The 26,772-nt window shown below is 40.4% G+C and overlaps 1 protein-coding gene across 2 annotated transcripts in view; it reads right to left on the bottom strand.

The window, feature by feature from the left end:
• PTPRG (protein tyrosine phosphatase receptor type G) overlaps positions 1-26,772 on the bottom strand; it is a 391,196-nt gene that overhangs the window by 128,748 nt on the left and 235,676 nt on the right. For both annotated transcript variants that reach the window (XM_066195198.1, XM_066195199.1), the window contains exon 5: positions 4,403-4,498. In XM_066195198.1, the coding sequence (XP_066051295.1) occupies positions 4,403-4,498 (96 nt within the window). The remainder of the gene's footprint in view (positions 1-4,402; positions 4,499-26,772) is intronic.

Below are 26,772 nucleotides of genomic sequence, written 5' to 3'. Positions count from 1 at the left end.
GAGCTAATTTTAATGATGAAAGCATTGCTAAAAGTTATTTTAAAATTCATTTTTACTTAATTTCTTTAGAGATGATTTGTTTGAGTACCTGAGACACAGTAACTAATCACTGACGGTTTTCTCTGCAAATATAAAATAGATTTATATGCCCTCCCGGTAGGAACAAGAATTCCATCACCTCCTCCTGAATTTCTGAGTTATCGAATATTTGATGAGTGCTTAGGGAATCTGTATTGTGCCTTTTCACAGCAGTAATCAAGGAATGAAGTATTCTCTGCCATAATGAATCTACTGCAGGACTAAAAGATGAATATTTCAAATGCAAAAGCAATATGTTTGTTTTGAACACTTTCAAGTTTGGCTTTAATAAAGCAAGTAGTGAAGTATGCAATGAATTATATTGTTAGATGGTTAAAACAGAGCTGTGCAATATGTCTGAATGCATTTAATCCAAGTAACTACTCATTTTAAATGTGACTTATAAATATGTATTACATGTATGATGAACGGATGACTCAGGAACCATGAGAGACCTGGGCCTTGCCTTCCACTCCTGGTTTGCTTCAAAGCTAGCTCAGCCTGACAATTAACCAAGGCCCAGAGCCAGAACATCATTAACTACAAGCTGAATCTTACATGGGCTGAAATTAAACATGCGCACCAACTATTCAAGTTAGGATCATTTAAATCAAACCTGAGGTGCTTGGCTGGACTGGGACCTGCTACATTTGTTCCAGCAGCTGGTGGGTCCCAGTGTGCAGCCAGAGGCTTGTTTAGGATTCCCACAAAAACAGGGCCCCTCAACTGAGTCCATCTCTACCCTTCCTGCAAATCCAGAAGCCTTTCCTGCCAGCCAAGAGGGTGCTGTCAGCAGGAGGTGATGAGCTTGTCAAATCGAACATCTCCCACCAGTACCAGCTTCACTATGAGAAACACCAAATCACTGAAACACTAAAAGGAATGGCCATCATGTGTTCTGAAAAACCTGCCAGAAGGCAAGGTCTCATTTGTCATGGCACGATCTCCTTTGTATCCAGGGGATTTTTGATTTTTGCTAAAATAATAAGCGAGTTCTCTTCAACAACAAAGAAAATCCAGCAAGAGATTTCAGGCCAGCTCATCTCATTTGCAAATTGACAATACCTGCTACAGAGTCCCCACAGTGCTATTTTGTGTGAGACCCTCTCAGTGTCTATCCACAATGAGATACAGAGATGAGCAGTTATAGCAGTTTGTATTTGCAAGAACTGTTTCTTAGTTTAGTAATTTTTTTTGTCAGATCAACTAACCTGCAGCACACAAACAGAAATAGCATTTATCAACAGAGCTTAAAATGAAAGTAATGAGAAAAGCACAGCTTTAATTACAATGAAATTCCAAATGCTTCAATTATCCAAGTTCAGAACCAATGTACTTTACCTGGAAATTGCCTCTGAAATAATGAATTCAATAAGGAAAATTCTTGTATAGTCCAAGTTAAATTATTTAAAAAGGAAGAAAGAGGGTACTTAATTATTTAATGTTTCACCAATAATTATATAGTTCAGTATAATGTTCACTCACTGGAGAATCTGATTTTTAAAGGAACAGTTATGAACATCAGTCAAACAAAAAACACCTGCCAGACTATAAACTCAGCCAGTGTTGTGCACATTCATTCCAACACAACATTACCACATTAGCACAAATCCAAGTCTTAATGGAAACTGTATCCAATAATTTATGTTAAAATATTTACATAGAAAAGCATGCATGATACAGTTTTCTAATGCATTTGTAAAGAAGAGTATGACCTCTCTTGCTACAATTTTTAAAAGCTGTGTTCTAGGTAAATGAGTTCAAGATGGGACCAAAGCTCTGGAAAATAGAAAGCTGTAGTACTTGAACAACCTACGCTGCCAATCAGAATGTGACCATGGACATCTTAGGGACATTTTATTCAAAAGTCACTAGCAATCAGTTTTAAAAGACAGCTTTAAATTAGTTGCATGAAAGCCATGGCAAGTTTATCTGCATGGAGTCCAGGGAGGCACCAGGAGTATTTCACAAGGAGAAGGTTTTCCCAAGCCATAGATCAACAAGCCCAGCACATCATACCCAGCTGAGGGGGCTAAAACAGCACGTTGGTCAAACACAGTAGGGATCTGCAAAGGATTATCATCATCCATCAATAACCATATGTTAACCCTATGTACAACAATTCAAGCCCTATGGGACTAGTTCTGGAAAATCCTCATGATGACCATAACAGCAGCTGTCACACTGGTGTGCCTGAAGTTTATTTACAGGTGCCAGAATTCAGCATGTGCCCCTCTAGACTGGGGACTCTACAAATCTTCCTCAACTGTTCTCTGTCTTTGAGCAAAGCTTCCCAGAAGGAAACCCTGATACACTCACAAGTTCAACAACACAGCACTGATATTTCAACCCAAAGGAAAAGGAAAATGTGCCAAAACCCCCTCAACCATTTCCTTGCAGGCACAAAACAGGTCGTCCCTGGTCACTTTGCCAAAGAATTACCTTGACCCCACGCTCTGGAAAAGATCAGTGTTCATCAGAAATGGACTCAGATTTCACAGCTCCCAGAGCAGAGGAGCCCAGCAGCACCATCATTCAAACTTTACAGCCTCATGTCCTGTGGCCAGCAGGGCTGGAAACGATGAAAAGTATAGATTTCTGCGTCCCTGAGGGGACTACAACACTCAGTTGGGGTCTTGAAAAGCCTGACGTCTCTGACAATCAAAGATGGGGTTTTTAACAGCATAACACACTATTTTAAGTTATTTCAATGGCTCCCTTGGAATAGTGCAAAGAGAGACTTACAGTAAATGCAGCACTTGGCTTTGCAGGTGGGGAGTACCAAACACAGTCCCACCACAATTTTAAGATCCTGTAAAAAACCAAGGATTTAGGGAATACATGTCACATACAGACTAGGAAGTGATGTGACATGGGGCAGTGCTTCACGTGGCTGATGTGAAGCACACCAGGGTAATTTAGCAGTTGAATTCCAGACAGATGATGCCACAACATGCAGTGCACACCATGGCACAAACCCACGCTCCTTCTGACACAGCACACACACCAAACCCACAATGCTTCACTGTGGTATAAACCAGCCTTTGGTTGTTCTGCTCCTAAACTTCTGTCTTGTATGGCCAAATTCAACTTGCCCAAAGTACACTGAGATTAAGAATTCTGGGGAATCGTCACCATGCCATGCCACCGTAAATTATCACAGCTCTACCATCTTTGCCCTAATATGAAATGCCACAGAAGTGCTCAGAATCACACAGTGATGAATTTAACATGCCTCCTTCCACTATCCTGATGTCAGCAGAGTTACAGCAATTTATGCAATACAAGGATCTGTCCTTTTCTCCTTATCAAAGCATTTGATCAAAATCAGTGACATGCAAAAAGACAACCTTACTTAATTTGAGCAGCAGAGTCAGGCTTGTCACTCTAACATCATAAGAAAAAGGGAGGTATTTACATATGGGTACTTGCATATTCCTTTTTATCTGGCTTCACAAAGATAACAGCAAGATCACTTTCTTCCTCAGTAAAAACTAGTGTGAAACCTCACAAAGGATCAGCATTTTCCCTTGCTCTTCCCTCCCTCTTTTCCTCTCTTCTCAAAAGGAAGACCTCAAGACATTTCAAATCTTCGTTAGCTACTTCTCTGCTGTGACAGCCTGGTGGTGTGGAGCAGCTCCAGTTCCCTCTCTTCAATTCACCCTCGAGTCAGAAAGGTAAGACTGTTTCTGATGTGAGGTGACAAGGAGCTCACACTGCTGAATGCCACTGCCACAGGTGACACTCCCATCACCAGCGGTGGTCCCTGCATGTGGAACATGTGGAACCACAAATGAGCTCACCCAGCAGCCCCAGATCTGCATCTCTCAGGATGCATTTCAAGCAAGTAGATTCATAAATTCAATCATTCCAAAACCTGGTCTGTTCAAGAACTTGTTACTATGACAATTTAGAAGAAGCTGCTACAGATAAGATTGATGAAACATATTGATTAATTTTCTCTCAAGCTACATTTGAATTTTAAGTTTTCCCTAAACAAAACCAGTTGGTGTTGGTTTGTTAGTATTCCAGGGACTGCAGCAACGTGCTTCAGCAGCAAAGGAAGTTCCATGATAAATGTGTTCTCCAATCTGCATCTGTAAAGTAGCTATAAAGTCGGAACAATCCAGGCAAAATTTTTCATTATGTTTTTAAATATACTTATTTACATTTTAAATCACACATAGACAATATGAAATATCTTTCACTTAGACAGGTGGGAACAAGAAAACAGATGCATCCATTAAGCTTGAAACAATTCAATGAATTAAATAGTACTTGGTGAACACTTTGGTTTATGGATATAGCCTTTGTTTTAACTTACTTGAAAAAACACGGCCATGGCTCCTACCACCCTGTTTTCTAGAACTGCTGTTCCAAAACTGTCAAAGTCATCAGGATTGTAGAAGTAAATCTGCATCTGCAAAAATTAAAAGCAACAACAGAATCACATTAGTGTTGATTCATACAGCTTTCACATGATGTAATGCACACACGTTGTATGTAAACTCAGCGTTATGAACCTGAGATAAAGGAATTCTGCTGAACAATATTGTTTAACCAGCATCTTGATTAATAGCATGACTGCCCTGCTGGGACAGTAAGCAGGGAACAGAGTTGATGCAATGCATTTTAATACCAAATCCAAGGGTAAACAGTATGGCCAGTCTGTTCAGATGTTAAACTTTGTGCTTTCTGCCAGCATCTCTTCATTTCTTTGCACATTGAAGACTCATCTCCTGCTCTGTTAAATGTGCTAAACATATTTATCTCAAAATCCATAGAGAATTTTGAAAAGGATTTCAATGTTTAGAGTTATTCCTTTACTCCTAAAGTAATTTGTAAGATAAAAGTCTGTCTCCATAGCAATGCATTTTTATGAGCCTCTGATATTCAGGTCTATCAGTTAAGGTCACACTTCTCCCTGCCTTCAGTTAAATTTCATGACTTTTATTTCCAAAGCGTTAGTACTCTGCCAAAAGTATGAGACAAAACCAGACATATTGATGCAATTTTTAAATGAATAATAAATATTAATAATTACACAAACCCCAAGTAAGAGCAGGTGGGAACAATGATTACCCCAAACTAACAAGTGCTGGAATTACACAAATAGAAAAGGACCAAGAACAGCTTCCTCTATACACTCTGCTGGTAAACAACCCCACTGCACAACACACTTGCCATGAATGAGGGCAGGCTACAGAGGCCTGTGGGTGCTTGTCCTCTTAATTTCCCGTATGGTTCTTGTTCCACTTCCCACAGTAGCTGAGCTCCCATTTCTGCCAGCTGTCTGAAGACCCTGCTCCTTCTCCAGTAGTTGTTCAACCCCTCCATTCCAAAAGAAGCCCCTAGTGTTAGTCCATCTCCATCAGCCATGATTTGCTCTGAAGGATCTGGTTTAAAGCGTGCAATGCTCCCTTCTCAACACTACACCATGCAGGTGTGTACATGGTCACAGAATAAACTCAGTGTTGCCAACATCTGTTGTACATCTACCCTACACAACACAAATTAAAACCACGTGCCCGAGGGTGACAGCCAAGCACAAGGACTGGACTTCACAGCGGTTGCTCCTGCGGCCATTCAGGGAACCTTCCAGATGGATTTCACAACCCAAGCCAGCACTGGCTGGCTGATATCTATGCTAATTTGTGCTCATTAACACCAGAAAAAAAAAAAATTCTGTTCCTGGCTATGAAATAAATAGGGATGGACCCCTCAGCTTCTCTGCCAGTAGCCTCTTGCTGCGCCCTCATCCTGCTGCACATCAGCAGTACCCGCCCTTTTCATGGCATTACAATGATGGTAAGAGATAGCACACAGCTCATAGTTTGAGAGAGAAGTAAGGTCTAGCTGAGACTGCTCATGCCTCCCAGCACACTGCTGGTCTGACCATGGCTCCCTCCAGCAAGTCAGTCTGCAGGACCCAAACACTCGTTTGGGTTTTTCCAAAATAGTGCTGCATGACACATCCTACGATATTCACAAATGCATTAGTTTTCCATATTTTGTATATGTCAAGAGAGATTATACCCTTTTATCTTACACAGATACATTCCTACACACAATTACTGATTCCCAGGCTTCTGACTGTATATACTGGCTATAGTGGATAGGTGCTCTGCCAGTATTATAGAGTTAAAAAAAATCCCTGCATAGGGAAAAGGCCAACATGAAGATCAGAGCATTCAGACATAGAGGTACTTTTTCCAGCACGAGGAAGACCACACTCCAAACAGGTCACAAAGCAATTAAAAAATTTGGTACTCACACTAGCTTTATAAAATTCGAAAGCAATTTTCTTCCCCTTCTTTGGCCTTCCTATTCCTAGCATACTCAGAGCACACATGGGGATGTTGACAATATCTCACAGAGGTTGCAGTGCCTCCAGATTCTGACAACTCGTGCAATGAACAAATGCAGAGCAAGGTAGAGCCATTCATTGATGCAGAAATTAGAAACAGTTTGTTTCAGGTAGAATTGCTTAAACCTCAGTTTAGCCAGCACAGACCAAACCTGGCAAAACATTCACAAATTACATTTTGCTCCTCTGCAAAATAAAGTCTAAAATTATCTATACCTTACATAAAACATTTCACAATATATTCCTCATCGGAGTTCATGAAGAAAAGCATCACTGAGTGAGTTCAGCATATGCCAGAATCATTTTGGATCAATTTTGCTCACGGCATTTTAAGGAAATTAATTTTTACAATGCACTCTTGCATACAGGTGCAAAAGGCTTTGGTAAAAGAGTTTTCCTTTCAGATCCGTCATCTTATCAGTGCAATCTCATAGCCTAATCAAGAACCACACTCTGCCTTGATTACCATACACATTGGAGCATTTTACCACTACTCCCTGGTGTTTTTCCAGAGAGTGTGGTTGCTCCCTCTGCATCCATCACGTCAAGGGGAACTGTCCTGCATGAAAAATTATTGTCATCTGTCATACAGCTAGAAGGAACATTTCAGGAATACAATATCTGAGGAATTTCTATTATATAATTTACACACGCATACCCTGCAAAAACAATGTTAAAAAGACAGTAAAGTTCCACCCTCAAAGCCTCATGGTTCAGGCTGCTCATAAAACCACACCTGGACACCGCTGAGCATTAGTATCATGGCAATTTTGTAATTATGTGATCACATATTGTTCTCTTCCATAATACAGCCTCATCAGTTTTCCCCAATTTACAATAAAATGCAAATGTACCCAACGTATTTTTGTTCTTTTATTCATAATATACATAATATTGAATGCATTTATCAGTAGATAGTTAATTTAATATTTTCTATGGGTGGGATAAGGTTCTTTATGTACAAAGTGGGAATAAGACAGTTAACTGTAAAATTAATTTCACCGCATACTTAAGTGGCCTAAACATGCTAGAAAATTTTCATTATTACTCCTTATTATATAATTAGTATATACAATATATGGGGAACTTTGCATATAAATGACTTCTACTGTCTCTGCCTGGGATGCAAAAAGCAGCAGCACAGAATGCAACAAAGACGCTTTTAAGCTGAAGAAAATTTGGATCGTATTATAATACACTATTAGTGAAATGCAGAATGGAGAATCACACATCCAACCTAAATTGTGGCACTGACTGACTTCAGCCCCATACAACAGCATTTCTGTATATTTTTGCACACGATTCCACAACAGCTTCTATTTTCCAAAATCAAAAAATTTAAAGGCTGAGAATGCTGCAGTAAAGCCCTTTTGTAGTGTGACAGTACCTGCGTGCAGTCAGAATGCTCTGTTCCACACAACCCTGCTGACTGTGCTCCAAAGAGCCTTTCTCATGGCACAGGTCCAGGAGGGCATCAGTGTCCTGTTCTCTATGGCACAATACATGAGATTTACAAGGCTTTCACATCTAGCCCCATTACAACTAACAAGGCTGGGAAAGGCTTACATGGCCTTCCTTAATCTCAGATGTGCAACATGGCAGTGTACTTGCATTTACTTTGTAAAGAGGCATGATAAAAACCATGTGTGTCCAAGCAACTTGAAATTTTCTCTATTTTGGTAAAGCCAAGCTGAGACAAACCACCCCTAGTGAAACAAAGATACTTTTTCTGCAGTTAGAACTCTCAATCCTAAAATGCTTCCACTAATACTGCTGCAGCTACAGAGCTTTACCAAGGCAGGGAGAGGGCAAGAGTTTGATTTTAATGGGAAAACTTCATGCTTTGACACTCTTCATGCTGTAAAAGAATTGTTTTCAAACTTGAGGGAGATTTGCTGAACAGCACAGATTTAAGCCTGAAAAAATATCAGTGTGGGCAAAATCTTCAGACTGTTACAAGTGCCTTAAAACAGAGGATTAGGGAGAAAGCTCTCACTCTGCTGTAAACCAGGAGATAATCACCAGTCACCCTGAGAAAATGACATGTTTTCTAGTCTCTGCTGTCCAGGAAGATCCAGTGGCCAACGATTACAGTTTCCAAGCAATCCAGATCTGTATATTCGCAGCCCACAACATCCAGACAAGTGAATACACCACGTCCATCCAACATGTGGGTGATTCTCCAGCCTAGAGAGCCTTTCCCTCCAAGCTTCTACCCCCTCCACCATGCCCTGGGAGCAGGAAATCGCCTCCTCCTCAGGGAAACCTACTCCCTGCAGAAACACCTTTCTTCAACCATCTTCTTCCAACCTCTACAGAAATCTGGTGTTACCCAGACCTGCCAAAATGTCAGGCCCTGGTCTGTGCTTAGATTTTGATGCCAAACTGGGCTGCCACCATGCTGATGTTGTAAGGACAGGCTGTCCAGAAAGTGCATATTACTGAGAAATACTGCCCACCAGAGACCAGTTCTGATTTTATTAAGTGCAATTGCCTCTGAATGACTAAATCCTCATTATGACATGTCATTGGCTTGCAAGAACTGAGCCTGCTTCCAGTGAATGGTTTCTCCTCACCACTCATCCACAAATAAAAGGCTTGGCATGTCAGGCATCCAGACAGAAATCACCATTCCCATGCGTGACATCTCTTCGCTGTCATTACCCCACTACAAAGACAGAAAGTTTACATCCAACACAGACTGTCATGGCCAAACTCATTCAGCACTTATGAGAGAAGAGCCACAGCGAGCCGTTTGATAGATCCCAGAAGATGTGAGTGAGTTCAAAGCAATTCTAAGAGACTGGAAACTAAGCAAGTACATTTTCCATAGACAGATGCCAAGCATTTTAAAAATAAATAATTGAGACTTTTAAATTGGGCTGCTATCACCCTGTGCAACCTCCTACAGCAGATTTCTCTTTAGATTAAAAAATGAACAAAGGCTCATTGTGCTGTCACAGATGCGGAGTACAGAATATTCAATAGAATCAGGAATTCTGGTGCAAGGGAAAGGATCATCGGAATTATCTTTTTGCTCATTTCCTTCCAGCAATCCAAGGACTACCATGCAATTTAAAGCATGGTAAAAAAGCATTAAAAAAAAAAAAGTCTCATAGACCAGCCAATTTTTTAATGAATTAGGCAGCAAGACACAGAGGGAGCAGCAATGTGATTATGTCCTGCTTTAGAGACTGAGAATATTTTCAGAAGAGTGCAACACCCAGGCAGTGCAGGTAGACTGCAACTCTTTGCAGAGTGGTGAAACAAAAATTTTGAAATGTTTACTTTAGATGATGGAGTTAAGCACTGAATATACTAATTCTTAATTAGTGTCTTTGCTGCTTACATTGTAAGAATAAATTATTCTCAGTGACTTTTACAACTGGATTTAAAACCTTTTGCACAAAAATAAATTCTCTGCTAAGATTATGAATCATACATGATTTTTCTTAATTGAAAGCTCACATGTAACTTACTTTTGCTTTGAATATGTGCATAGATTTCCAGTGAACTGGATGATGTGATCCATTTGGCTGGAATAAAAATTTTCTACAGACATAATGCAATCTTCACTGCTGCACTAAAAATTCAGAATAACTGTCCTGCAGTCTGTGTGTTTACTGGAGTGTGAGATGTACACTGGGGCAATGAAGTCTAATGTTTGACTTCTCATTATATTCTCTTTAAAAAATCCATGAAACTTATCATTTATAACATATTCAACTTCTGCTTAGGAAAGGCAGGGGGAAGAGCGAATCGTGATGTTTTCCAGCTCTCCTACCAGAGCTTGATGTAATAACACAGAGTATATTGCATTCTTTTGAAAAGATAAAGTTGAACAGGAGCAGATAATGGCATGTTTTTCCTGCCTAGTCTATTATTCATCAGTGAATTTTTAACTATAGTTAGGCAGGTGGAGAGATGTATTTTGAATGGCATAACTTGGTATTCGACAGTGCCTAAAAGTGTGCTGGGTAAAACTGCAAAACAAAGAGTCAGACAGGGACTTTGTCCTGATGTAATTGCAACTTGATAATGAATACAATGCTAGGCTGAAAAAAATGAAAGGAGCTGAAACAACAGGAAGAGCAACATCATGCAAGTGAAATACCAGAATTTAACTCAATTCAGACGTTCGTATCCCTCAGAAGTATGGTAAATTTCCCTTTCATCTTCTTTAACAGTAAGCATGAATTCTTGCTTCGTTGTCTCCAAACAATGCAGTAGGTGTACCTATGACAAAAATTGAGACTAAGCAATTTCAGAGTCTTTTTCAACCTGAAGGGTGGTAGTTGTTGCACCATCTGCCCGTAAGTCTGCACGGAATTTAAACCTGTGAGTGGTCCAGTGACAGTTCAGTAGAACAGGGAGGAAACCCAGTGCTCAGGGGATCTCCCTGGGCTCCCACACTTTGTTGGATCACGGCCCTATCACTCTTTATCTTGAGCATTAAGTCCTGAACGTTAAAAGAAAAGGACCTTGCCAAGTCAGAAACTTCCCTGATTTCTACTGCCAGAAATAAATACCCCTTGGGCCTGCTCCCATCCCTAACACAAAAATCCATCTCGTGTGTACACAGTAGTGAGTCATTACACAAGGAAGGCCCATTTGATGCTAAAAAGCTGCATGTTGCATTCATTTGTATCACCGTAATATGAAAATACCGGTGTCAGTGTTTATGCTTTACGTAACGTGAAACTTTTTTGCAATTGCTTTGTACTCCGAGTAACAGCCATATGATTCACCATGAAATGAAGTCTGGAAAATCGTTTTGGATAAATGGAACTATAAATTCAATAGAATTTCCATGACAACATAGATTGCAACACTCCACCACAAGTGAAATGTTATAAATCATTCAAAACCAACAAAAAATCAGCAGTAAGTCTTCTCTTTCACAATGCACAAGACCCTTGAATTATAGAGCTGTGGTTATTACCTCCCAGTGCAATGCCTCTTGTTTCTGATCCTCCTTCCTCTGTGTTACAAGTGTTGTTTCATATTTGACCTCCTTCCAAACACAGGAGATTTTAATACTAACACTTTAATACTAAGACATTAGCAAGAACTGAAGCATATCGAGCAGGAGGCGTTTTTGAACCTTTCCCTCTCATCTCCTAAAAATGTTTAAAATATCTTCATCCTGTGGTAATTATACCTGTGTATCCAGATACATCGCAGCATCTTGTTAGACACACAAATTTAGGAGGCTCTTTTTCTGGAAATGTGGGTGGTAACTGGTGCAATAGGGTGCTCAGTCAGCTTGTGAAAGGGATGCGAACCACATGTCCAAGGGATGGAAGAGATCCAAGTAGAGGAAGTAAAAATAAAAAAAGACTAAAAGATTGCCCCACACAGTATTGCTCATTTGTACCCTTCCAACAGAGGATTCCTGACAAACTTCAAGTCCAAGGAAGCGGAATGATGTGATTCCAGGAGAATCTTCAATTTTAAAATCACTGTGGCTCTTGCCTTCATGCCTGGAAGAAAAACCTTGAAAATGCAAAGCTCTTTCCTTCCTGAAAAGATTAAGAAGCCCATGAAAACAAAGGAGAGGGAAATAGTTCGGTATTCTGTTTTTTTGTGTGTAATAGTAGGAACATTTCTTAAATATCAGGTCTTTTGGTAACTTGAGAAGCAGCAACCTATTACCCTTTGGACTGCAAAGGCTACTAGAGAGTTTCTGCCATCTTGCATTGATCACTTCCCATTTCTGGGCCTCAGTTCCTCATGTGGTCATTGCCTATCCCTTCTTTAAGCAGAAGTTTTATGAAAAAACCTTTGAAAATTTTGAAATTAATATAAAGAATGACACACAGTTGAAAACCATGTTAAATTTAGTACCATATGGAGTGTTGTCGGAGGAAAAAAACTTCTAGGTTGCTTCATTTGCTCCATATTGCAATAAGGAAGAGTCAGACAGGTACCTTACAGAGCGAGTCTATCTCTTCCTTAGTACTGGTATCAACTTCAACCAGCTCACAACAGGAGACAGGAGAACATGTCATGAGAAGCTGTTTGTGCTCCACCCCTGAGGTGTTCAAGGCCAGGCTGGACAGGCCTCTGGATAACCTGATCTAGTGGAAGGTTTCCCTGCCATGGGCAGGGAGTTGGTATCAGGTGATCTTTAAGGTTCCTTCTAACACAAACCATTCTGTGCCATGTGGTTCACATCCCTTTTATGAGCAGACGTCACAGAAATTCAGTGCACACGGCTGCTGCAGGGCAGTGCACCCACACACCCCAGGGCATCTTCCCAGGCTCTGGGAGGCCAACTAGTGTGTTTCACTGGTCTTTACCTCCTCTAGAGACTTTTTTGTGTATTTATTGAATAACTCTCTGTCTCACTCAGAGTGGCTTTGTCTAGTGGTGGCATATTCCAAGTAAGACAGCAGGAACTCACAACATTGAGGCAAACATGGCTTCCTAAAACTGCACAAATGCAAAAATTAGAGGCAATACTTAGCTGCTGTCATGGCTGAAAAACTAAAACGGGATTTAGAAAGTGGCTAAACACCAAATGACACAGCAACTAAAAACAAGCTGAGTGGACTAACTGTATGAATAGAATAGCTCAGAACTCCACCCAAAAGTGGCTGGTTTAGATATCTTCTTCATCTGTTTCCCATGGCCTTCCTAAAAGAAAAAACAATATACTGGAGAGTTTGAAACTTCAAGATACCCAAACTGTCCATACTTCAGCTCATCTTTCAGGAATCCATTTACTTTCTTAAACACCAAGAAGTGCTGCCAGAATGGAGAGAACTGGGATTTCCTTCCAAAAATACTCTAGTACTCTTCAGGAAAAACAAAGGAGCTGCACTTGAAGGATAAACCCCACAAAAGCATACTTTTCTTAGCACGTATGATTAATACAATTTCATACCCCATTCACTTTAAAGGTGCACTGCCAGAAGTATTCATTCCTGTGAAAGCACATATCTTAGCACAAATTCCTCTTTTTGCACTGTGGAATTCAAAATGTCTTCTCTGTGTGTGGTCTTTTTTTCTTGTTGATGATGGGTTTTTCTTTTTTTTTTTCAGTGGAAGAAGGCAAGGTCTTCCAAGAGGTTTAATGAACTTCCAACTGCCTCAGAACAAATTTTGAGGTATTTATAGTTTCACTCTGGATTCAAAGCTATGCAGCAGATGGGGCACGTTTTCAGCAGCATTTTGCTGGGCGAAAGGCCATTCCTATCTCTGAGGGGATGTGAAATCCTCCAGGCTGTACACTTGCAGAGTTATTTTTATTTATGAACTGTGAAGTAGATGGACAGTTACAGCAGAACCAGGCCAGGACAAGAGCTTACTTGGAGGGTAAAAATAATAATGGGTTTTCTCATATTTTGCAGAATACACCTCTATCTAGACCCTCATCATAATGCCAAAGGCAGAGCAAACAGAGTGCTCAGCACTCTACTTGCAGATTACTGGAGGGATGTGTGACAGCCTGTGCTGCAGGGACAGCACTAGTTCTGTCGCAGCTGTCCCATTGGAACACGAGGGATTTTTCCAATGCAGCTGCTTAATGTGGGTGTTTTACTTCAAGATTCTCAAAAGGGTTTAATATGCAAGGAGTGAGTACACTATATCCTTTCTAAAACTCAGGATCTCCTAAAAATACCTTAAATTGAAATCCTTCCCCACCATGGGCTGCCTACCCAAATTCCCCAGTGCTGGAAAACCATACATGTAATGTCTCTGTACTCTGTCTCTAATTTTCTAGGTTTCTCTACCCTTACCCTCTGACTGTTTCACCAAGCAGAAAGTGAAGTCTGCACACATCTGAAGTGTAGTGTTAAGAATTTTTAAGTGTACAGACACACACAGAGAGTAGCTGAGTACACCATCTTAATGGAGCCAGTGTGTTACGACATGATTCTGGATTTACACTAACAAATCAAAAAGAACAATACTTCAGCACAGCAAGAAGCAAAATACTGACAGAAAAGAAAAGTGCTGGAAATTGTGTAGCCTTTTCAAGTTAAATCCTTGTCCACTGTCACAGCTGCAAACCCATTTGCAAACACATTCTGTAATGGTCCTTTGCTAAATGTCAAAGTTATTCTTCCATACCTACGAAACAGAAACACAGCTCTGATTCTCACCCCCTCCCTTGCTCATACCTGTCTGCAGACGACATGTTGAGACTCCCCTGATGCATCTGACGCTGCTGCTCACTTATGGCATCACCTTATAAAATGTGACTAAAACAACCCCTCAGCTTTAACACTTCCAATTTTTTACAGGCCCATTGATGTTGAAAGAATGTTGAACTTCTTTGGAGTCCCAAAGAACACAACAGCACCACCAGACTGGCATTTGAGTTCAAATTTCACACGCTTTGGTTCAATTCAGCTTTCAGAATACACTCCTGGTGGGAGGTGTGCTCAATTGTGTCCCTGTTCAACCAGGCTTTGTGCCAGTTTCATCCCTTCCCTCAACTGTATTTTAATCATAGATTTGCATGCCCAAGAGTCACATTTCCAGTCTGGCTCACACCTGTGTATTTCTGAAAGCATCTCTTCTGCCTCAGCATCTCACACTCAAACAATTCACCTGTGCAATGGACACCACAGAAGTTCTGGTTTTCAGTGTGACAGGTGCTGGCTTCTCTCCAGACTCTTGGTGTCTCTGGCTCCAGAGGTGCCCAACCAATTTAATTCTTGCTCGTGCCACTCCTCTCACCACCAGCACCAGGTATTTGGATGGCACTGGCGAACACAAACGGGAACTGGGAGCAATCCAAACTGGTGCAGCCTCTCCCATCACACAGTAGGGAGAGCTGCCCCAAGCTGCCCAGGGCCAGGGCAGGACAGGTACCACCTGCCACACAAATGCCCACCAGTATGTGCTACTGGTGCATTCACCTCTCCTGGTGTTGTTCCGTCACAGCACAAAATGCCTCAGTGGAACTTCTGAAATATGGGAGTTGCACAAGTAAAGTCTTTATCATAAATCTGATAATTAACCTGCATAACTGATTTCCCTCCTGGCAGCAGGCAGGATGGAATAAATAGTCTATTCAATACCTACTGAGAGAAGACTTCTATATTTCATGTTTACTTTAGACAAGTACAAAAACCTTTGGACAAAGGGCCTCAAAGAGTCAAATTCCTTGCAGTTTCAACAGAGCGCCCTGAATAATACATAAAGCAGCTATGCTCTTATCCCTAAAACCACAGGTGTGAACCAGATGTCATGCTTATCTTCTCTTGAGATTACAGCAATTGCACGCCTTCAGAATATAAAGTAAGCTTTGGATCAAGGAACCTGAAATATATTAAAAGTGTGGCACTGAAGTTAAAAATTCAAATATTAACCTAGAAATAACTGGTTCATTCAAGAGTCTGTTTATAGTCTATGCTCTGCAAAAGTTGTATTTCTTTTATTTAACCTTTTTATAACAAGATGTATTATGAGTCACAAATCTGAGATAAAACTATTTGCATAAATCTCAGTATTGGTAAGCAAGATCTTGCCAAACAGATCTTTCAAACATGCATCATGGCTCAAGAAACAGAATTAAAGTTAAAACCCTAATTTAAATTTTAAACTTTCCTGTTATTGTAGTGAAGATTTAGAAAAAGGTGAGCATATGCAGCACTCAAATATTGAAAGGAGATTAAACCCAGAAAGGTATCTCAAAGAGAATTTTAAAGTTAACAATATACAGTAACAAGAAATGTTACAGGCTGCAATGTGCAAATGTGCTCTAACCATACAGCCTTGATCATAATCAGTCACCTGAGAGTGCATAGCCAGAGAATTATTCAAAAATGTTCAGTTTTAAGAAAAATAACAATTTCTTCACTCAACAAGCAAACATCACTAATATGTGTGTTTGTTACTGCGGGCATTTCAGGAAAAGAACAGCATGATCCTCCTCACCAGATGCACAAAACATCCTGCCCCAGCAGATTTCAAAGTCCACACTCCCATTGCAGTATTTCTTCTCTTAAACCAGGTCCAGGCATCATCTCCCGACTCCTGTGTCAATGCCTCAGGAGCAGCAGTGATTGCTGCAAGGGTGAGGGTCTGTTGTCCCTGAAAGAGGGTTCACGTCCTACTTCAGTTTTTGCTCAGCTTTCCTCCTCCACCTCGGCTAGCTTCATTCTTTAATCCAACATTCTGGTTTCCTTCCACAGCATCCCCTGTCAAACACACACACACTCCAAAGGCTGTCAGCAGCTAATGCTAACACTTCACTAAGAGAAGTCTGCTAGGTCAATTTATGACAGAAATATTGCAGGTTTGTAATTAGAGCCCTACATAAGAAAGCCTGTGTTTACTCAATAATCCCCACATTCACTTAACTGATGTATGCATCTCCTCTCTAGCTGTAGAGAAAAGGTGGTGAATGTGACCTGAATCCAAGAGCTGTAATGTCACCTGCTTGATCTTGAGAGAGTTGAACTACCTTGTTCACCCAGTATTCACCAGTGACCCAGAGCCTCAGCCTGCCCTCCAGCAGCAGGGCCTGTGACTCTTGGGGGAAAGCATCCAACATGTTGGCTCATTCATGTCAATAAAATAGAGTATGAAGAGTTGTAGGTTAGGGTGTTAACATGACCCTGTCTGCAAGGCTGAACGGTCAAACTTGGTTTGAGTTGAGAGCACAGACCCAGGCTGCTCAGCTCCATGGCAACACTAATGATTTAAACATCTTTGTAACTTCTAATTGAAGATACAGGAGAAAAGTTGAGAACAGTACAAAAAAAAAAAATTCAAATATAAACAGTTGAGTCTTCTAGTGTCACCTATGCCTTATCCCCATCCCTGTTAGCAAATGGGTTTTTCTTACAAAACAATCCATGGATGATATTAAATGTGGTGAAAAACATTCTCCTTCAGAAAAACAGGTGAGATAAGCTACATCTAGTTCTGGAGTCCAGTCCTAATTTCTGCAGAAGAAAAAACATGTAACAGCAAAAAGAAAAGAAGTGCACAGCCAGATAACTCAGCTTCTGCAACTGATACTTGCAACTTCATTACTGTGGAAAGCAGGCAATAAAAATGGCTGTTATCAGCCACTTCAACACCTAGTAACTCCTGCCAGGTGGCACAGGACACAGCTTTTTCCTGCCTTGCCAGGCATGGGATCACAGCAGTGCTGTGAAAGGGAGTGTGTCTGGGCTCACTGTGCCTCCACAGACGGAGGAAAGAGATAGGAAGGAGAACAACAGGGATGGGGGAAAGAAAAGCACAAAGAAAGAAAAGACAGCATCCCTATCTCTCACACCAAAGGGCTCTTAAGACTTTGCTGAAATTGGTGGCAGCTCTGGTAGCTTCTGGTAGCTCTGCTACTCTGAGCAGTTTAAAACATATTCAGGATCATGACTGGCTTCCTTGAACGCCCAGTGGTTGCTGGGTTGGCATTACATGGTCCTGACATCGCAGGAGACTGTAAAACTCAAGTATTTCAGTTGATCTCCTTCCTTTCACCAATTATCATCTGGCCCTTCCACTCCCAAGATCTCCCATCACACACTCTGCCAGCCATAGGCTACACGTGGCACCAGTGAATCTATTATCTGCACCAATCTTTTACAAAACACCAGCCTGATCTGCTTATTTCCAGCTCCATCCCCTTCTCATTTAAGCACATAGCTTGGAAGGTATTTTGATGGGTTTTAGATTATTTCAAGTGGCCCTCTTTCTGTTGAGTTTCCTAACAAGTCTCCCCACAGATCTTGGGTAGAGCAGTGTGGCCATGGATATCATCTAATACTCCAGGCTGCAGCAATATAGCTCTGGAGAGCCCTCATAAACCACTTGATTATGGCTACAGGTGCATCAGGCTCTGTATCCTGTCTCAGGCACCAGGCACTAATGGGAAGTAAATCAAGAGATGGACAAAGAGCAACTGTTCCCTCCACTATACCCTTGCAGCTTCCAGGAAGCCTCAGAGGCCTTTCTGACCTGGAAGCTGCACAAGGACCATCCCTGATTGGTGTGCCTCTTTCCAACCTGTGTTTACTGCTGACCACTAGAAATTCATTACCCAAGGGGTTCCACAATCCATGCACTTCCATACACTGCTGGAAAAATGTTCCTTTCTGTGGAATGTACAACTTCTGTCTCTCTGGACTAAGAGCCTTTGCTATACTGGGAAGCCTAACAAGTAACATTTATTTAACTTTGTTGAAATTTCACAGTCCTGTGTAATCATGCACCCAGAGTCACCTTTTCCAAGCCGAGATGTCACAACAACGATTTATCTTTTTTTCCTGTCACTAAAGATCCTCTATTTCTTTGGACATACCCAGCATTTTTTAGGATGGGCAGTCAGAACCACTCAATTTACATGTAGCATGGAGGAAAGATTTTTCCATGCACTAATTTCCTAATAATTTTGAAACTTCCTCTTTGCCTTTTTGCTACTGCTGAGCACTGAGCTCTCATGTTCAGACAGCTCTCTGTAAGGACTCCAGGAACACTTCCTTGAGTGGCAATAACTAATTTAATGTTCATTACTCTATGTGCAAAGTCGGAGTCTTCTAACCTAGTTAAACTAGAAAATGAGATTTATTTGCTCCTGCTTTGTGTGTGTGTCTGCACATGACGTCAGACCTTTATAATAATTTTAGAGTGCATTGACCAGTTTGGTCAAAACTCAGCTGCTCACTCGGGCTCTCGAAGACTCAAAAACACACACCCAAGAGCCTTTGCAGTTCAGCAGCAAAGTTAAAGAGACACAATTAATTTCACAAGCATGGATCAAATATTAAAGACACTGAAGACACTCCCTGTCCTCCTTCACAAAGCACTTCATCATCATGCCCAGCATGAGCAGCAGACACTTCAGTGGCTGTCACGTCCCCTCCAAACTCAGCAATGATGCACATAGATAACCTGGAAGTTTTCTAACTTGAGAGCACTCATTTCTGCACCTGGGGATGTTATAGGTCACATAATGTACCCGCTTCCTTTTGCTCAGTGGGAATGCTATCAGTAGGCACAGATTCCCCTGAGTCATGGAGAGAACACCAGCATTTGAATCTAAGCACACATAATATTAATAGAAATCCACCACTCTGTTAAATATTGTAATACGGTAACTTTAATCATAAAGCCTCTCAGTATTTAAATACTTCAGGCACTGTAGACATTTATACAACTAGCAGTAGATGAATTTTCAAATAGATACTTCTGAGTAATTATCCTCTTGAGACAGCCCCAATTGCTAAATAATGCCTCAGTTTAATAGCACGTAGCTATTATTCTGGGCACTATTAAATCTCTCAGAAACGAAACAAAGATGGTGATAAATACCTGACACTCCATTTCAGTCTTCATGTGGATGAGGAATAGGACATTTTTCCTCACCTATTAGTTGGACATCAAAGAGAATTCCTTAGAAAATTAGGAGGTAGCCCCTCCTATTTGTTCTAATAAAGCAGGGCATGCAAATTTGTTCTAGACATCAGCAAAGACTCCTTATGAGCAAAATTAGCACTCAGACTCACAAGGAAAGCTGTCTTAGCAAAACATATCAAAGGAAGAATAACTGGATTGGATAGCTGAGTGGAAACTCCCGAGAATGCCAAAATCCTTACAGATTAGCTGGCAAGGAACAATCGTTCTGTCCCCTCAGAACATCCCTCTGTCATTCCAAGGAAGAAATGTTGATCAAAAAACCAGAGAGAATAGAAAGAGTACTCAGTCCAAACTTCAGTGAATCAAGGGATTGACTACAGAGAGAGTTTTCAGATGAACCTGCTTTTATATAACACACAAAGCTCTAGAATATCAGGAAAATGCAGGCCTCTTGTTCATATAAAACACTGGCCTTTATTCACGCTCCCTTAAGATGCTTTTCCTAAAACTACTCCCACTTACATATTACTTACTACTAATAAAAGAGTCTGAGGAATGAAATTTGCATTCTCTAGTCACCAGAGGTCTATGAATAGGGCGATTCAGCATGCTGCTCCATAGAAGAAGTTGTCTTTTCATTGTCAAGAGTAAAAACATGGAATAAAAATGCATAAAAATACTTGTATCCTCATCCTGACATCCTTTCATGTCTCAGGAGGGTTCCAAAGCCTTAGAGATGATGAGCTCTCCAAAGCAAACCATGTCAGATTGTGTTTACCTTCATACTAGTGCACAACATCTCAATTTCAAAAGCAGCCATCAACAATAGAGGCCACCTCCTTAACCACAGAAAGCAAAAGTTAAAATTACTGCAATAAAGCCAATTTGTAGCCACCAACTACCAAGTAGTTTCATCATCATCTATCAGTGTGTCATGAAATGCTCCTTTTCTTAAATCCACTTTGAATGATGACAGAAAACAAGATGAAGGATTTGGTAACCTGCTGGCCAAAAATTTCCATTGTACAATAACCCACAGCATTTTAACATATATACAGACACACACACACATATATATACGTGTATATATATGTCACTTTGGGTTCAGTATCTGATAAATTTCTATTAGTATCTCACTGACAATTGAAGCACAGCTGAATACTAAATAAAGCTACGTGGCTTTTTTGCTAAACGCATTTGCAGAAAATAAGGAAGGTCTGAAAACTTGGGAAAAAAAACCCCGTATGTGTGAGGTCCAATCACAAACACTTCTGTGGCCACTATGGGGAGAGAATCAGAAGGAAGTGGTCACTCCAGAGCACATGGTCACCACATGATGGAATCGTGTGTCCTGGACCTGACAGTGGCCATCACCTTGACCTGTGAAAGGTCTGCCTCTGAACAGCTGTCTTTACACCTTGCTTCAGTTTCTACAGGTCAGTAAGTCATAAAGAGAAACAGAAACAGCTACTTCCCCAAACTAACTGAGATTTAATAAATGCATGAGATAATTTTCAGAATCTTACAGGCAAGAGGCATCTAGACCAGCTGGGACAGAGCTCTGGCACATTCTGCTGTGAGTTTATACAGATGAAACCTTCCTTTGATGCTACCTTAGGATTGTTAGTGATGGCTCAGTGAGAAAGGACATGAAGGAAGTCTATGTCCTTAATAAATATATTGACTTTATTATTCTGAATTCAGAACCCCCTGAGAAGTTTCAGAGCCAGGATTTCTGAATCTACACATCATTCCTCATGCTCCTATCTGTAGATGTTCAAAAACTGGTAGCACTAATGGTCTCCAGACCAAAAAAATCAGGCTGTCTGTAAGTATACGATACCAAATTTAATGTTCTAGACAAATTCAGGAGTATTCATGGACACATACTGAATTCTGTCTCTATTAAATTACCTTTTCAGAATGTAAAGCATTTGACCAGTGAAACCTGACAAGTGCCAGATGAGCTACAAGCAGAGCAACACAGCCCAATCAGGAAGCTTGGGTACATGTTCTTAATTGTATCAGGTAGATACTCCTTTTTTACCCCCACACAGAGACAAACCAAGTTAAAACAGTCCTGTGCTAGACAGGGAAAAATCTCAGAAGTGGGATGCTGAGAATAAAATCAAAGGTCAGCGAGAGGGAGGGCTTACTGCAGGAGGCTCACTTTGAAGCCACCCATGTGTACACTGCTCAGACCTGGAGCAGCCTCCTTGCTTGGTGTTTGTTTGCACAGGATCCAACCTGACAAACATGAAGCCTGGTTCAAAAAGACGCTGCAAGCACAGAAGCCAGCAAACCACAGGACTTCTGCACAGTATTTTGAGCTCAAAGAACCTTAACAAAGAGACAAGAGTTCCTTGGATTGTCTCTGGCCTAAGCATGCAAACATTTCTGGGGGAAGGTGGTTTAAAGATCTAATGTATAGCATAACATAAACTACTGGAGCCAACTTAGGGGAGATGTCTTCCTCCTTCTTTCCATATCACAACCTGATTACAGTCACATAAAAATCTGAGTTTGTATTCACTATCATCTTGCTGTTTTCCACGTTAACAGTAGCAAGGCATAAATAAGGATGAACTTGCCTCCATGGCAATAATGTCAGGCATTTTACTTAATCCATGATATAAAGAAATTTCCCCCATTGTTAGATGTCCTTTATCACATGGATGTCACATCTCACCAAGAAATAGTTATATGCACATGTTTTTAAAAGATTCAGGGTTTCCGCATAAACAAACACACACATATGCCCACAAGCTTAGGGAAGCAATAGATTTGTTTTCAGCAGGATGCTGTGAAAACCAAAGTTTATTTCCCCTAAAATGCATAAAATTGCACTAACTGATTGTCAGAGCACTACAGTCTACTCGCAAAACTCTAAGAAATTTTAGCTGTTTGCAAACTAGTCTTGAATGACTTCCAAAGACCTTTGTTAATGCCAGTCCCCAGAGAGGATGGAGATTACGCAGGAATTCCACCTGCCACGAAAAAAATCAATATTTTAACATTCTTACTGTGATACTGTTGATCGAGACCTCACAAAGAGCTACCAGGAAAGCTAGCCACAGCATTTTCTGTAATTTTAAACTCATCATACACCCAGAGAAAGCTCTATACCTGATATTTTGAGGGTTTTTGTCTGTATTTTCCTAGCATATTTCACAGATTGGCCTCCTTGTCTGTCTAGGCTTTTAGAAGAGCAGTGATTTGATTGACCAGACCTTAACTCCCCAGATTCCACAATTTGGCTTTTCTAGGAGTTATAATTATTGAGGGCAAGCTCTGAAATGAAGTTGTCAAGTGACAGTAATGGGCTCTCTTTCTCCCTTCCCCAAGACTGATGCTATTCATTTGGAGCAGGTCTATACACAAGCCCTTCTAATCTGATCTGCAGAAACCTTGGTAAGACCTGGCTGTACCTCAACTGGAAAACAGTTCGAAAATTAATAATAAGCTGACCTTTCAGTTTAATGCCTTGGCTATCACAGCTATCTATTGGTGCACTTTGCCCAAGTCTCACACAGACTCTGGCAGCAGAACAGGAACAAAGACAAGAATTACAGCAAATTCTTCACTGCCACACAAATACAACCACTTTAAATGCAGAGTTACGGACCAAGCAGACAATTTTATTCCATAATACATTCTGTTTCTGTAAGGCTTGATCTCAATCTTTGCTTATTCAAGAAAAGTCTTAAGACAATTGTGTGGGAGCAAAGGCTTTTTCTCTGCTCTAGGAATACAGATTAAAATGGGCTGAGGCTTGTCCAGTGACTGCAACACTGAAGTGATAGGGGACTACTGAATCCCATTGTTTCCTACCGAGTAGGAAGAAAAACATGAATATAATACCTTAATTTCTTAAATTTCAATTAATTATAATTCAATTTGGCAAGGCCTAACATAGGAAAATATCTTTACTTTCCCTTCTTGTACATTTTTAAATGAATTTGAGACTATATGATTGATGGAAGCTTTCAAGCTTTTAAGTAGTGGATACTATATATAAGCTTTCCTTAGATAAATGATTTCCCCAATGTGAAAACGTTAGTTTTAATGAAATGAAATAGCCTTAATTGGTTGTGATGGGAAGTAAACCCTGAGATAAACATTGCATAAATAATTCACATCCTTCCATCTGGGGAACTTTTTCCTGAACTGCAAAGTGTCTCCAATATGAAATGCAATACACATTATTTTAGCAGCAACCAAAAAAAAAATGCAGACTTCTTCCCATACACTGCATCTGGAGCGTAGAGCATCTGCTATTCCGGAGCTGAGTGCATATTTTAAGACATAGCTTCAGAAAGATTTTTGATTCTGGACGAGAACATTTTCCCCTAACACATGGTCTTCCACAGAACTGGTGTCCGCTGCAACCGGATCTAACTTTAAGTGGATCTGTGGAAATTCACAGTTACTATGATGAAGCAACTGGAATATTTAAAACCTTCTCCACTATTTTCATTTATACCACACTGTGGCCAAGGCAGCACCTAAAAGATATTTGGAGATACAGCTGTAGCATATTTCATACTGGTTTATGCCAAATGACCCTAATGTTCCTTTTCTGCACTTATTTGTTCTGCTTATTTATTTTAAGAGTTGGTCTCCTGTTCAGGAGTAACTTTTCCCCTAAGGACTTGCTAACAACTGCCGGCAAATGTACTCAAGGTGGGTCCCCTTGTTACAACAGAAAATACAGCTGATCACAAATTCTCTGCAGAATTTATGGCAATTACTGCACCCTGCACAAAGATCAGGGGGAGAATATGGAATCCGTGAAACCACAAAACCAACATTTACACTATTTGATGTGATCCTGTACAATTCACCATGGAAAACATATGAAACCATTGCTTTTATGTGCTGGTCTTTTGGGTGCTGTGCAAATGAAACCTAATAGCACATCACAAATTACTCTCTTCTGATCACATCTCTTGTTCAGCAGAGCTACTGACTTTCCCTGGATGCCTGAAGGAAACTCAGAAAAGTAAAGTTTTTTTTTCAATGGTATTATTCAGAAAATATCACAACCTTTGATGAAAATAATCTCTATTCTATTTAAAACATGAATACATAAAACAAAAGCCTCTGAAGTAAAAATGTACTCTATACATAGCCTTTAAAAGGTTTCAATCAACAATAATGTTGATTCAAAATGTTGTTCAAAATGTTTCAATCAACAATAATATTCTTAAAAAGGGCAACTGCTAGTGACATACTTATTTTTCTGCTTATTACACAAAATAAATATAGAAGCATAATGAAAGAATGTATTATGCTTGCTTATGCTCATTGTCACGATTTTTATAGGATCAAATCAAACAGACAATGGAAATGAGTTTTGCAGTTTCACTATGCCTTCTGGTTATCAAGTGATAAGTTCCTAGCTGTTGACCATTTTTACTCCCTTTCAATGCAGACTCCAAAATAAACAATTCCAACACACAGAACGAAACTTTCAGGAGTAATTTCCTTCTCTCTCTGCAAAAGCTTACAGAAGTCCTCACAGAACAGGGCTGAATATAATTTTTCAGAGGATTCAGCCAGAGCATTCCCTTTTTTTCCAGCAAAGCACAAGACACCCTGGGACTGGACTCAAATGACAGAGCCTACTAAGGCTGCCTCTACTCACTCTGAAGTTTGCCACACTTAAAAGGTTTCTCCTGGCTTGGGTAGCTCTTAAATACAGAAAAGTGCTACTGGATGAGTCACAAATCATTTAACAGGATTCTGCTCTGCTTCCAGAGAGGCACGAGCAATGCTTGCAGCTTTTTATACCTATCAAAGAGCATCAGAAAAGTGCTGAGATTTTCCACCCATGGAACAACGAAGAAAGGAAACAGGGATTTGACATGCCAGGATTTTTGTTGCTTCCTCTTGCTGGAGTAAAGCACCCTAAAACACCTGAACCTTTCTTATGTCACTCCATGTAATTAGCAGCTTGAATTAACTGGTTTTCTCTAGTATTTTCACGCAACATGGGAAACGGGGAAAGACAGGGGAAAAATGAGATTTTTAAACCACAACAGCGAGCCAAGGTGACTCAGAACAGGTACCAATTAGGAACAGAGAGTAAATGTTTTGAAACTGCCTTGATTCCACTTGGTGACATCTGCATTAGAACAGCTTGCTCAGAGAGGATGTGCATGAAGCCTCCTTTAAGTTTCTTCATTCTCAAAATCTAGATCCTTAACACTCAGAGCAGCTCAACAGTTTCAAAATATAAGAAAAAAAAAAGGGGGGAAAAAAATAGGAAGCCTTATGCTCCGAGTAATTTTGCAGAAAATCCCCAAACCACAGAAAAACAATTCCTTAGAACTTACATTTAATATCAAGGGCTATTCAGGAAATACAAAATGGTTCTTTTAAATGTTTAAACATATAAACAGTGACTGAGAAAGCATTTCTTATTAAGCATTTTTACGGTTACAGCTACTTTGCTGCTGAAAAAGCAACTACTTATAAAAATAAAGCTAATATTTATGGGCACTATAGCTCAGGAAGGGACCTCTTTTATAAGACATTTACTGCAGCAGCCATCACAGCTGAATCATGTTATTGCACAAAAATGAGGGTTTTTTAAAACTCAGGCTAGCATTTAACAACTTTAAGTAAATGATAGCATATGAAATTAACTTTCAACAGCAGTAAAAAAGTGAATAGCAAGGACCAAATTTGTGAGTTGTGGATCATTCTCCCACCGTGTAAGCGCCTGCAATGGGCCAGGAAGTGGGGAACACTGTGACCACCAAAAAAGGAGATGATTTACAGAGCTGTGCAGGTAATTAACAAAGTGCTGTGCACAGGCCACCTCTCCTTGAGTGGCTGCAACCCCTGAAAGTTCAAAACTCCCCTTTGTGTTACTCTCCCCCAGCACCAAGAGCTGGATACAACACATCTTCTTTTACACTGCAGGAGAAAACACCCCACCATCCCTGTTATCTAGGAGTTATATCCTGATGTTTTCCTCCTCTCCTTGGTAACTGCTG

The sequence above is a fragment of the Chamaea fasciata genome, unplaced genomic scaffold (genome assembly GCF_029207755.1).
Source record: "Chamaea fasciata isolate MVZ Bird 193981 ecotype frontalis unplaced genomic scaffold, bChaFas1.0.hap1 SCAF_13, whole genome shotgun sequence".
In the NCBI taxonomy this organism is placed as follows: Eukaryota; Metazoa; Chordata; class Aves; order Passeriformes; family Sylviidae; genus Chamaea; species Chamaea fasciata.
This window is presented reverse-complemented; position numbering and strand designations above follow the sequence as displayed.